General features: G+C 34.3%; 1 protein-coding gene across 6 annotated transcripts in view; it reads left to right on the top strand.

The window, feature by feature from the left end:
* The first annotated feature begins 6,196 nt into the window (after positions 1-6,196).
* Positions 6,197-14,496, top strand: part of LOC138692004 (zinc finger protein 678-like) — a 33,927-nt gene continuing 25,627 nt past the window's right edge. For 5 of the 6 annotated variants that reach the window (XM_069814749.1, XM_069814751.1, XM_069814746.1 and 2 more), the window contains exons 1-3: positions 6,203-6,304; positions 7,737-7,877; positions 11,127-11,209. In XM_069814749.1, coding sequence (XP_069670850.1) covers positions 6,212-6,304; positions 7,737-7,877; positions 11,127-11,209 — 317 coding nt within the window. In that variant the 5' untranslated portion in view covers positions 6,203-6,211. Of the gene's footprint in view, positions 6,305-7,736; positions 7,878-11,126; positions 11,210-14,496 lie in introns of all 6 variants that reach the window. The other variant, XM_069814748.1, reaches the window with a different exon arrangement.

The following is a 14,496-nucleotide window of genomic DNA, read 5'->3' as shown; positions in this document are numbered from 1 at the left end:
GTTGTTGTTGTTGGTTTTCTGTGTACTTCGAATGTGTGTTTGTTGTCTACGTTTGTTAATTGTGATGTCTAGAAAATTTATGTATTTGTTGTTTTCAATTTCTAATGTGTAGTGTAGCTTTGGGTGTATTTTGTATATGTGTTGATGTAGGTTTTGTATCTGTCTTTTGTTTCCTTTGTATAGTATTAGTATGTCATCTACGTATCTGTACCAATATATGATGTTGCCTGCGTGTTTGTTGTTGTTTTTGTTTAGTATGTATGTCTGTTCTATTGTATTGTATTGTATTTATTAACATTCCATGGTATTCATACATGCTTACAGCTAGAATATGGAACAAGTCAAAAAACTTAATACTATTATAAAATCTTATTTTACAGTCACAGTCTAGATGAAATATATACAGACGAGATTTACAATATAGTCTACTAGTACAACACAAAGTTTTAGTATCAATTTCATGAAGTGTTATTGAATGTCATGAATTCACCTACAGAATAGAAGGCGTGAGAAATTAGGTACTTCTTTAATTTGGCCCTAAATAATTTTATGTTTTGAGTTTCATTTTTTATATCGATAGGGAGGGTATTAAAAATTTTTACTGCCATGTAACGCACTCCTTTTTGATAGCACGATAGACTTGCCGATGGAGTATGAAAGTCATTTTTTGACGTGTATTTATGCTATGAACTGTTGAATTAGTTACAAAGTTTTCACGATTACATACGAGGAAGATTATTAGTGAAAATATATACTGACAAGCCATGGGCATTATTTGTAGTTTTTTTAAATAGTCCTACAAGATTCCCTAGATTTTTCACCTACTATTATTCTAATTACTCTTTTTTTTAACAGAAATATATTGTTACTATCTGAGGAATTTCCCCAGAATATTATTCCAAAACTCATTGCTGAGTGGAAGTATGGAAAGTATATTGTTTTTAAGGTATTGATATTTACTATCTTTTGCATAGATCTAATAGCAAAACAAGCTGAATTTGGTTTGGGGGTAATTTCTTTAACATTATTTTTCCAATTTATCACATTATCGAATTTTAAGCCAAGAAATTTGGTTGTTGTTGTTTCTAATAGGGATCTATTATTTATTATTGCGCTGGAAATTTGCGACGTTGAATTTGGACAGGATTTAAATTGAATTATGTTAGTTTTGTTACAATTTAATATTAATTTATTGACTGAGAACCAGTCGCATATTTTGAATGTATTTTGAATGTAATGTGGTGTATGAATATTTCTTCTAGTTTGCTGAAAATGGTGATCCAATGGGTAGGCCTTCGGTTTGTGTGTAATATTGGTTTATTGAAAGGCATGTTCTCACAATAGATTTTCAAACACTCGGCCCTGTGGCTCATTGCTTCATACCGTCGCAGCAACAATCGCCCAACTATGTCGAACATGTCAGGATTCTGTCTGACGAGAAACGCAGCATTTATTCGGGCAGTCAGCTGAGCTCTGGTGGCAACTGGAATTACGTAGACCATACTCTTGACACACCTCAAAGAAAAAATCAAGGGGCGTTAAATCGGGCGAACGCGCTGGCCACGTAACAGGTCCTGGTCGTCCGATCCATTGTTCCCCATAGTCTACGGTTAGTTGTGGACTTGCGTCGACACTGAAATATGCTGGAGCTCCATCATACTGCACACAGTAGGCGATACACTGTCCAGCAGGCCTGGAAGTGTGGTCTGCAGAAACTGTAGATAAGCCGCCCCAGTTAACCTAGCTGGCAGAATTACAGGTCTCAGCAGATAAGTAACAACAATACGGATATCTTATGCGAAGTTTTACCGTTAGATAGCAGGAACGTTCCATGCGGCACAACATGTTGCAGGGCTATATTATATCATATGCTACATTAGATTACGTTTTCCCGCTTGTTGGTTTTCTGTGCGTGTTAAAATTATATTTATAATTATTTTGTATAACCTAGTATAATGTAATATAATTCAATATTTTCTTACCTCATAATTTAATTTAATTTACAGTAAATAATAACGTAAACCTGTATAATATTGAGCGATTCCCCTTAAGAGATGGGTGGGGAAATCTGCAGTAAATTGAATGTTCATGAACATAAACGAGAACTTTGAGAACGAGGTGCACGAAGACAAAAATTAATAAATAAAATAGGAACTTTGTCGAAAGTAAATATTAGCCTACCTATTTAATCACTAGTATTGTAAGTACCTTACGCTAAAAGCAGGATATGCAACCACCAGTGTGTATATATATAGGGAAGGGACTGTCGAGGTTGAATTACTCGTATTTTTTTTCCTCTAGTTGCAGAAAGAGTAAATGCAATGTTTGATAAGATGATATAATATGATCGCAATAACTAGTATCAAGATTATTCCTGTGTTTTGTAGGTTAAGGACATGCAGTTTTGAATACTATGTAGGATGATTTTGAAAATTTGAAGTAAAAACATGGTTTTAATAATTAATCTACAGCACATTAAAAGCATTATTCACGAAATGGATTTCACTATCGTGGATAATAAACATCTCAGTTAATCGAGAGTTTACTGTAGGCGTAAACTTCGGAGACTCCTAGAAATACTGAATATAATTTAAGCTAACATAGCTTTCTGCGAGATTGCATATGTTTTTATTAATTAATTTTTCCCTCTTCCAAAATGAAAGTGTAGCCGGCAATTCCTTACTTGAAGTAATTATTTTTGTTTAATTGCTAACACTTTCTAGCCGCAATTTCATTAGTTAAATTTTTGAGGTGCAAAGCATATATTCAGAATATTTCGGGACCTGAATTAAGACAAAAGGTTTTCCCTACTTATACATATAGGAACACAACAAAAATTTGCCATTTTGAGTAGTTTTTAAGAGTATTTAATGTACTAATACACTATGTAAATCCTCAATGCTTATAAACCGGAAAACAAATGCACACGCAAAGCGCAACCTTCAAAGTACACGCGCGCTATCTGTTGGTGCTAGTTCAGGATATCCCTATTCCAGCCCAGATGTTGACGCAAAATCTGTGCGGGTGATTGCGAACAGCAGAGTCAGTGCTTACGACGCAGATGAAAAACGTATGGGTTGGTTATGGCGTACTCACCTTGATAAATGCGCATAATTTATAAACGACGCGTTTGGAAGTATATGTTCCTGGACAAAAATTGATCCTCTGCATTGCCTATCATTCCTATCAGTTTGTTGGTGAGTTCCTCTGACATCTGTAGATGAATAATCTAATATAAATGCTTATATATTCATTGTTACCTGTTTAGTGATACAAACTTTGTAGTGCTGAAATTCAACCAAAATAGCACTGTTGGATTAATTTGATAATTTCCAAGACGTAGGATTATGTCATTTGTCACGAGGATATTACTATATTTTATGGAAGAGAGTATAAGATTTAACATTTGCAATAATCGTAACGTTAAGATATAATTATATGCGGTACTTACAATATAGAGTTCAATATCGTTCATAGTTCATACACTAGCTAATATAAACAGAATGCAATAGTTAACCACGTGTAACCTTAAATATTCTTCAGCGATCGGACATAATATTAGTAATAATAATAATAATAATAATAATAATAATAATAATAATAATAATAATAATTCTCAGTGAAACGTACAGCAGAGTCCGTATAGATCAATTTCTGTCAGATACGATTCCAATTCACTGCGGGCTAAAGCAAGGAGATGCACTATCACCTTTACTTTTTAACTTTGCTCTAGATTATGCCATTAGGAAAGTCCAGGATAACAGAGAGGGTTTGGAATTGAACGGGTCTCATCAGCTGCTTGTCTATGCGGATGACGTAAATATATTAGGAGAAAATACACAAACGATTAGGGAAAAACACGGAAATTTTACTTGAAGCAATTCAAGGGATAGGTTTGGAAGTAAATCCCGAAAAGACAAAGTATATGATTATGTCTCGTGACGAGAATATTGTACGAAATGCAAATATAAAAATTCGAAATTTATCTTTTGAAGAGCTGGAAAAATTCAAATACCTGGGAGCAACAGTAACAAATATAAATGATACTCGGGAGGAAATTAAACCTGGAATAAATATGGGAAACGTCTATTATTATTCGGTTGAGAAGCTTTTATCATCCAATCTGCTGTCAAAAAATCTTAAAGTTACAATTTATAAAACAGTTATATTACCAGTTGTTCTTTATGGTTGTGAAACTTGGACTTTCACTTTGAGAGACGGAATAAGGTGTTTCGGAAAATATTTGGGGCTAAGAGGGATGAAGTTACAGGAGAATGGAGAAAGTTACACAACACAGAACTGCACACATTGTATTCTTCACCTGACATAATTAGGAACATTAAATCCAGACGTTGAGATGGGCAGGGCATGTAGGACGTATGGGCGAATCCAGAAATGCAAATAGAGTGTTAGTAGGTAGGTCGGAGGGAAAAATACCTTTTGAGAGGCCGAGACGTAGATGGGAGGATAATGTTAAAATGGATTTGAGGGAGGTGGAATATGATGATAGAGACTGGATTAATCTTGCTCAGGATAGGGACCAATGGCGGCCTTATGTGAGGGCGGCAATGAACCTCCGGGTTCCTTAAAAGCCAGTAAGTGAGTAATAATAATAAATTTAATAGAAAGCAAGGCAATAGGGATTCTAATTTTAAATACAAAAATTCAAAGTTACAAAATGTTATAAAGACATTTTAGTCCTTGGGATCAGGGGTAGCAGTTTGTGTGCCAAAAGGTCAATAACTCTTGCAGCTGCAGTAGAAAATATAACTTGCAATACTAGCGACGTACATTGTTGAATTTTGTTATTGTGTAGTTTTATGAAAGATTGATTGTAACTCTTACGAAATGAACCATTCCTCGTTATTGCGAATTATACGAGCACGAATGACTGATTAGACGTGAAAGTGGCATGTGGTCTAACGAAAAATTTAGTAGTTGATGTGAGAAATAATGTTCAATTGGTAACTTGTATCTGAACCATGTCTCCATTTCGCTAACACGTCATCATATCCTGCCATTGGCACCGTCTTTCACGGCCTGTATGATCTTCGTGCTTAGCTGTTTTGTAGGTCAATGAAGTTTTAGTTGATATCCTGGAATTATATGTCTTTGTTGAAGAGGTACTTTGTTAAGGTATGTTGCAATTTCTTATATTTAAGAAACGTAAATGGTGGAAGTGTATATATTATAAGTAAACATAGGCTTTAGGTTAGGGTTCTCATTTATTTTATTTCAAAACCGGAGCGTTTGAAAAATACCCCACAGAAAACATGGGACATTTTGTAAAAAGGCGAAACACACAAAAAAAGGGGGGTAAAATATCAACGTAATAAACTAATTAAAGTTTAATTATCAAAGTATTAAAGTGAAATACTACTACTGAACTACGTGTATTTCATTTTCATCACAGCATAGTGATTTTTACGCATTTTTTATTTACGTACCAATATGTTGAACGTTCTGCTGTAGTAGATAGGCAGTCATTTTTCTGCTGAAGTAGGTTCACAGTGAATTTTATATTTACACGAACTTTGTATTTGTTCAAGAAGTTTGGGCTCTTTCAACATTAGATTGGAAAATTCAAGACAAGTTAACTGTACTCAAATTGGTTTTTACCACTACTAATGCTGATACAGTTTGAGTAAGTTTTGTTTATGTCGTCTGTCCTCATTGCATTAATGAGAGCAACAATCCCCTACGGCTACATATTAACCTGGTAATGCTGAACAAACTAACATTGGAATATTCATGACTCTCATGTCTCCGTTCTTAAAATATTCAAACATTTCACGCCACTTTCTGCGACATAGTGCATGAGGATTGGCCACTAAAGAGAAATTAAGAGGTTGAGCATGAACTGACAGGATTTAATCCGGCATCGGAATTGGAATCCGATGTGGATTAGTGAAAAGAGCGTCAGCACGTAGAGCTGAAAAACCGGGTTCGAATCCTGTTGCCGGACAAAATTTTACTCCACTCCATCGACGCAATAATAAGTATCTAGTAAGTTTGCGTTCCGTTTTAATTTCAGTTCGACAGTCCCTAATACTAGCAGGTAGCGAATTCCAGAGTCTTGGTAGATCTATTGTAAAAGTAAATGTATGGGGGAAGTGTCATGTGATTTAGATTGCAGCAACTTGTTTGAAGTTTCTCAGCAGTTAATTTTCTATAAGTCACCGTCAGTTACTTAACTCTTCTTTCAGTTGTGATGGATTTAATCAAGATGGAACCTGAGGTTGATCCATTGGACTTACAAGATGACAAGACATACATATTAGAAGAGAAAAAGGCTTCATCAGAGGTAAAGTGAAGAGACTGTCCGTTTTGTGTTTGTCTAAAAGTGCCAGAAGAGGGTGCATTTGTCATTGTTCCGAGTAACGATTAATAAAATCGTTAAGTAATAAAATTTAATTTGGTATTCCGAAGAAACTGGTTCGATTAATTGAAATGTGTCTTAGTGAAACTTATAGCAGAGTCCGTATAGGCCAGTTTCTATCTGATGCTTTTCCATTTCACTGCGGGTTAAAGCAAGGATATGTACTATCACCATTACTTTTTAACTTCGCTCTAGAATGTTTCATTAGGAAAGTTCAGGATAGCAGAGAGGGTTTGGAATTGAACGGGTTACATCAGCTTCTTGTCTATGCGCATGATGTGAATATGTTAGGAGAAAATCCTCAAACGATTAGGGAAAACACGGAAATTCTACTTGAAGGAAGTAAAGAGATAGGGTTGGAAATAAATCCCGAAAAGACTAAGTATATGATTATGTCTCGTGATCAGAATATTGTACGAAATGGAAATATAAAAGTTGGAGATTTATCCTTCGAAGAGGTGGAAAAATTCAAATATCTTGGAGCAACAGTAACAAATATAAATAATACTCGGGAGGAAATTAAACGCAGAATAAATATGGGAAATGCCTGTTATTATTCGGTTGAGAAGTTTTTGTCATCTAGTCTGCTGTCAAAAAATCTGAAAGTTAAAATTTATAACCGGTTGTTCCATATGACTGTGAAACTTGGACTCTCACTTTGAGAGAGGAACAGAGATTGAGGGTTTTTAGAATAAGGTTCTTAGGAAAATATTTGGGGCTAAGAGGGATGAAGTTAGAGGAGAATGGAGAGTTACACAACGCAGAGGTTCACGTATTATATCGTTCACCTAATATAATTAGGAACATTAAAGCCAGACGTTTGAGATGGGCAGCGCATGTAGCACGTATGGGCGAATTTAGAAATGCATATAGAGTGTTAGTTGGGAGGCTAGAGGGGAAAAGACCTTTGGGGAGGCCGAGACGTACATGGGAAGATAATATTAAAATGGATTTGTGGGAGGTGGGATATGATGGTAGAAACTGGATTAATCTTACTCAGGATAGGGACCAATGGCGGCCTTATGTGAGGGCAGCAATGAACCTCGGGGTTCCTTAAAATCCAGTAAGTGAGTAAGTATCTATGAATAAAATATCTTACGCAAAAAGATATTTGCTCACATGGTGTAGACTAAATCAGATTTTTGTACACATATCACAGTAAGTAAATTATATGTACAAGGAACACCTGACCCATGGCTTGCGCCTTTTTGCCTTTAATTTTATTCTCTAACTTGTTGCCTGTGTTGAGACAGATAGGCAATAACAGCCATGCTGAACCAGACTGACGGCTTCCACAAATGAAATATAATTTAAAACAACTGAATAAAGTAATTCATATTGTAATTTTGTTCTACAGGAAGGGAATTGGTCCCATCTGGAAGTGTCTGGCATTAAGACAGAATGCGTAGACCACAGTTACGAAATCAAATCAGAGATGAAGGTTGAAGACATCACACCGGTGCCCATTGGCTTTGCATTCGTGAAATCTGAAGTTGATGTAAGTTGTTCACTATCGGTATACAGATATACAGGTAGTGCATTTTAATTCCAGTTCGGGTCAGCTTACTTCATACCCTAAGGGTGAAACCTAATCACTTTTTCCCCCATTACTACATATGCTAGTGGATTGTGGTGATTTTCAAGCTTGCAGGTTGAATTTTCTTTTGCCAACTTCGTTTCGAATTTCGATACTGATAATTACTACAAATGGTAGTGATTTTGTAACTGGTATGTTGGCAGCTGAGACAAATATCGACAATATTTGTCGGTACTGATGTTCCATGAAATTAAAATTTTACTAGATTTCTGAGCTGGTTACTGGAAGCTAGTGAAATATGAACATATTAATAATTATTTAATATCAGTATTAATATGAATACATATTAGTTATTTTATAGTCAGGTAAGTTTTCGGAGTTAGTACTAATAATTTCATGTGGTCAAACAAAGTACATTTTTAGGTTATGTCTCGTAAGTCAATCGTTTAGTCAAACCAATGAATTTCGTAATGCCATACAAAATACTTGACATATTGATCCCTTTCCCGTATAGTTTGCCTACGAAAATATGTTACAAATTATTGAATTATTTAGAATATGCTACCAACATGAAGTATTGTAAGTAAATAAGTAATTTAGTACGAAGGATCATGTGATATCTAGTAACAGTTGGCAACACTGACAAGATGGCAATATTTGTTGTTTAGGAACTGTTCTTATGTGATCCTCACTATATGTCAAAACCATTAAGTTTCTTTAATATTAACTGCGTTCTTGTTTCCAATAGTTTCTAAACTTGAATGGCTGCTACTTTTCAATTTGAAATAGATTAATTGTATATTTGTGGCAGTTAAAAGAATTAATTATCTGGAATGTATGTGTAGAAATTTCTTGCCTTGGGATTTGATTTCCTTTTAACTTCACAAAATCTTTCATTTTTTGTCCAGTTCTATTAATTACTATGCAATGTTCACATTTGTAAGATCTCTATCAAGAAAAAAATTAGTAACAATAATATAGCTTTGTTTTTAAGATTTTGGTTTTATTTTGTTACAACAAATCTAAGAAAAAACGCCATGCTGTTGAGTAGTTCATCTGCCATCCTATCTCAACTTGATTGTTAGTATGTTATACTCATTTCAGAATGCATCTTGTAGTTCTCTGGATTTACATTTATAAAATCAGCATTATCACCGTTTATTACAGACTTTGATCTGCCCTAACTTTGTTTCTCTCTCACGAAACTGATATCTTAATATTTTATAAACTTCCATAACGATAAATTTCAGGTTCCATTCCTCAATCCAGTCTGAAATGCGAACCTTCTCAGTCCGCTGTCTGTATTGCTTATTATTTATGCTCGACCATGCCGAAATGTAGTAATTATACACCTGGTAGCAGTCCTTTAATGCATGTCATTAAAGTACACCTATTGATTAAAGTTCAGGTTTTCGATTATTCTCGGATATGCAATCGAAAGACGAGGGAAACGTCACGGAGGCTGGAAATCCAATACTGTCGCAGAAGGTTACGTTCTGTTACTATAATAATTAGCGTTAATTGTAAATAATATTCAAATAAATTCAATTTGTCATCTCGTTTTTCAATTCTAAATCAATTTCCAGGTTATACATTCTCTGCATTACAGCAAGGTCAATGACATTATTGTTCCTCGGAAAAAATCAATATTTCGCGTCTGCGCACATCTCACAATTTACGAGCTATGAAAAAGGTCACTTCCGATCTTCTGTCAGATACAAATAAAATGTATAATTCTGAATAATTTAAAGTTAGAAATATGGTCGAGCATAAAAAGGTGTATGAAACTTGCCTATTATGGTAATTAAGACGCTCGTATGAAAATTATGAAACTTGCTTGCTCTCGTTATATAAACAAACATCTTCTTCTTATTTGGTATTACAGTCCTGGTGGGCCTTAACCTCCTCCTTGGCTCTCTATCCATCGCCAACTCCCTCCAATTCCTTATTCCTAATCTATTCACATCCACTCGTACACAGTTCCACCATCTTGTTCTCGGTCTTCCTCTTAATCTGGTTCCATCTGGGTTGTTATTGAAGACAATCTTCACTTTCCTTGTTGTTTCCATCCTTGTGACGTGTCCCAACCATCTCAGTCTTTGACATCTTATGTGCGCCTCCAAATCCGATTCCTTGTACAGTTCGTATATCTCATTATTATATCTGGCTCTCCATCCATCCACTGTTTCAATTGCTCCGAATATCCTTCTTAATATTTTCCTCTCAAATACTGCTAGTTGTTTGCATGTATTTTTATTCAGAACCCATGTTTCTGTACCATATGTTATAATGGGTCTTATTGGGGTTTTGTAAATCTTGATTTTGATTTCTCTAGATATTATTTTATTTTTAACAATTGGTAAAAGTGAATAATATGCCCTGTTAGCCAGATTTATTCTTCTTTGTACCTCATTCCTTAGGTCATTATTTGCTGTCAATATTGATCCGAGATATCTAAATTCTTTTACTTTTTCAAACTTCTATGTTCCCATTTTATCTTCCTTCACTTGATCATTTTGTCTTTTGGTGACTGACATAAATTTAGATTTCTTTGTATTTATTTTAAATCCCAGCTTCTGAATTTCCTTATCAAGGCTTCTTCAACGTCTTGTATCCTTCTTCCGGTGATGATGACATCATCCGCATAGCCTAAAATCTGTTGTGTCTTATTAAAAATAGTTCCATTAATTTGGACTTCTGATTTTATTATAAACAAACATACTTGCGTCTTAATTACTATCATTATAGGCTCGTTGCATAATGTACTATTATAGTTATACTGAATAACGCCAATTTGCACGTTCGGACTCAAAATCTTTATTCTCTGCTATCTTATCTCAAAAGAACAATTCGTATTAGAGAGATCGTACTTTTAGGAAATAAAACGTTCACCAATGATACATCAACTGTACATATTCATATGTCAGTGAATACACATTTAATGTTCATTTTCTTAATACATTTTAGATAATTCCTGTTACGAATGTTGCATTATATTTATATATCACTTGCGTATATTTTCAAGCTTGAAACTTGATTCCAAGGATATCTTTCAGTGCAGTTTGGAGTAACCAGTTTGATTTTATATAGAAATGATTACAAACATACTGATAATATGAGATTGCGTTCATTAGGTTTGAAAAGTTATGTCTCTGACAGGAAACCAATGACACAAATGGTCAACTCTTTATTATTTACTCACTTTTCCAGAAAGATGTTTTCGATCTGGACAGAGTTGAGCAGGAACAGAAAGTGGAAGTGTCTTCAGAGGAGAATGAAGTATATCCTGAGAGGTGAGTACTATGCAGTACATCTTCAAGTATACCACCCTCTGCATCAATACAGTTTTATTTTCGCATCTGCATAGCTTATGGTTAGGGTTGTTAATATTTTCACCATTTTGTCCTTGAACTTACTTCCAATTTGCGAGCATGGCTCTTGTTCTCTTAATTTCAAAACCGTACCATCCTGCGCACATGGGACTAGTGAGTAATATTTTAACAAATTCGTAGTACAGGACACGGAATTAAAGATGCTCCAATGTAGAAGTCTTTCATAACAAAACTTAATCTACATGGGAATCTTGTGATCTCGAATCAAGTATAGATTATTTTGTGGGAATAAAATGTTATATATATATATATATATATATATATATATATAAATGTGTCTCAGTGAAACTTACAGCAGAGTCCGTATTGGCCAGCTTCTATCTGACGCTTTTCCAATTCACTGCAGGCTAAAGCAAGGAGATGCACTATCACCTTTACTTTTCAACTTTCCTCTAGAGTATGTCATTAGGAAAGTTCAGGATAACAGAGAGGGTTTGGAATTGAACGGGTCACATCAGCTGCTTGTCTATGCGGATGACGTGAATATGTTAGGAGAAAATCCACAAACGATTAGGGAAAACGCGGAAATTCTAGTTCAAGCAAGTAAATCGATAGGGTTGGAAATGAATCCCGAAAGGACTAAATATATAATTATGTCTCGTGGCCAGAATATTGTACGAAATGGAACTATAAAAATTGGAGATTTGTCCTTCGAAGAGGTGGAAAAATTCAAATATCTTGGAGCAACAGTAACAAATATGAATGACACTCAGGAGGAAATTAAACGCAGAATAAATATGGGAAATGCGTGTTATTTTTCGGTTGAGAACCTTTTGTCATCTAGTCTTCTGTCAAAAAATCTGAAAGTTAGAATTGATAAAACAGTTATATTACCGGTTGTTCTGTATTGTTGTGAAACTTGGACTCTAACTTTCAGAGAGAAACAGAGATTATGGGTGTTTGAGAATAAGGTTCTTAGAAAAATATTTGGGGCTAAGAGGAATGAAGTTACAGGAGAATGGAGAAAGTTACACAACACAGAACTGCACGCATTGTATTCTTCACCTGACATAATTAGGAACATTAAATCCAGACGTTTGAGATGGGCAGGACATGTAGCACGTACGGGCGAATCCAGAAATGCATATAGAGTGTTAGTTGGGATGCCGGAGGGAAAAAGGCCTTTGGGGAGGCTGAGACGTAGATGGGAAGGTAATATTAAAATGGATTTGAGGGAGGTGGGATATGATGGTAGAAACTGGATTAATCTTGCTCAGGATAGGGACCAATGGCGGGCTTATATTAGAGCGGCAATGAACCTCCGGGTTCCTTAAAAGCCAGTAATATATGTATATATATATATATATATATATATATATATATATATATATATATATATATATATATGTAACTGGATTAATCTTGCTCAGTATAGGGACCAATGCCGGGCTTATGTTATGGCGGCAATGAACATCCGGGTACCTTAAAAGCCAGTAAAAAAATACATACATATATGTATATATATACACATATATATATAATTTGAACTGGTAATGGAAATTACGGGAAAACGGCTGAACGGATTTTAATAAATGAATAAATGACCATTCATTTTGAAGCTTGGAAATCAACGTTTTTCAGAAAAATAGTAGTTTTCAGTGAAATGTCTAATTTTCAACATAATTTTCCTATTTTCCAAAATCTATCTGTCGTCAGTTTTGAGAACTAGCTAAACTAGCTAATTGCATTTCAGAATAGAACAAAACACACACTACTATAAACAATATTACACGAAGGCCATGATCTGCAAGAATGCTGACATATTTATAGCTCAAATTAAATTGGTTATTTAAAACTTCGAGACTTCCTAAAAATAATTTAGAGGTCTGATTCTGTGGTGTGTAATTTTCTGAGTACAGCTGTGTATTGAATATTAAAAACTACAAAACTTGAGGTGGTGTGATGACATTATTACCATTAGAAATTAAATATTATTATAGTTAATGCTATATTGATGATATGAAAGTGAAACTTTTTGGGGTTATATAAGTAGATGTAGAGAATATCTTAAATTAGATCTTGATTTCTATAATTTACTGAATGGGGGCTATATAGTGTAATATGGTACTGAAAACTATAAAACTTACGTAAGATAATATTTTTATTAAAAATCAAATATTTTTATAGTTATTAATCAAGTGGGGTTGGGTCTTTTTAATATACTTAATGGCGGTGTGGTGTAGATATTTATATGCGTGATTCTCTTCAGTATTGGCTCGAGAGAGCGCAAAAATTAGAGCTCCTATGGAAAGACCAAAACGTATTACTTACTGATAAAATAAGAGGCCTACAAGATTTTGTAGTCTCCCGATTATTTCGGCAAGATCTCTTAGCAGGATAAAATGATTTTACCCTCTACATTTCAAGCTCTACATTCAGCAGCTACACCAAGATGCTATGTCTGTTGTTCGAAAGCATAGCAAACCTGACATTTTTTTAACTTTCACCTACAATCCACAATGACCTGAAATAGCTACTGCTTTACTCCCATATGAAAAACCCACCGATCGTCCAGATATTGTTATTTGCGTTTTCGCGTTCAAACTAAAAAACTGAAGATGTATAGGTTCAAGAAAAACTATTTGGCATAAAAAAACCATTCAGAGAGAGTATGTTTCATTTTTATGGAATCAAATAACTCTCCGAATGTCTGGAATTCTTCATTGAAAATAAATCTGAAAAGTGTTTATTTGAACGTCTAATAAGCTTAGTTTGCAGCATTTGCTGCACAAGCCACTAGTATTATATAATTACATAGTGATATTTTGGAATATGTACTTAAGACCGATATAAAATATCTGAATACGTACATTAGGTTTATTCGAAAAAAGAAACTTAATTTAAATGTTTAATTATTTTTTTATAAGTCACGAAGTAGAAAAGGATTGCAGTATTAAATGAAACCTAAGCTATTCTTCTTCTTCAGTCCAGCTCTAGTTCACAATTGTTTTTAATTTCTCAGAAAATTGGTAAATAAACAGCCACAATCATTCCGGCCGTGTTAAATTTCATAATACTGCCATGAAGAGTTTTAACCTCATAGTCAATAAATAGGAAAATTTATAAATTTGTATTTTTGTAAATAAATCTGCGGTCTCTGCTGTCACAGTGAAGTTACAATACAGTCATGTTTTAACAGAATTTATTTTAATCTCAAGAATTGTTACTGAAATTAAGAAATGGAAAAC

This window comes from Periplaneta americana, chromosome 16 (assembly GCF_040183065.1).
Source record: "Periplaneta americana isolate PAMFEO1 chromosome 16, P.americana_PAMFEO1_priV1, whole genome shotgun sequence".
Lineage (NCBI taxonomy): Eukaryota > Metazoa > Arthropoda > Insecta > Blattodea > Blattidae > Periplaneta > Periplaneta americana.
Note: the sequence above shows the minus strand (reverse complement) of the source record. Positions and strands in the feature narration are given on the sequence as shown.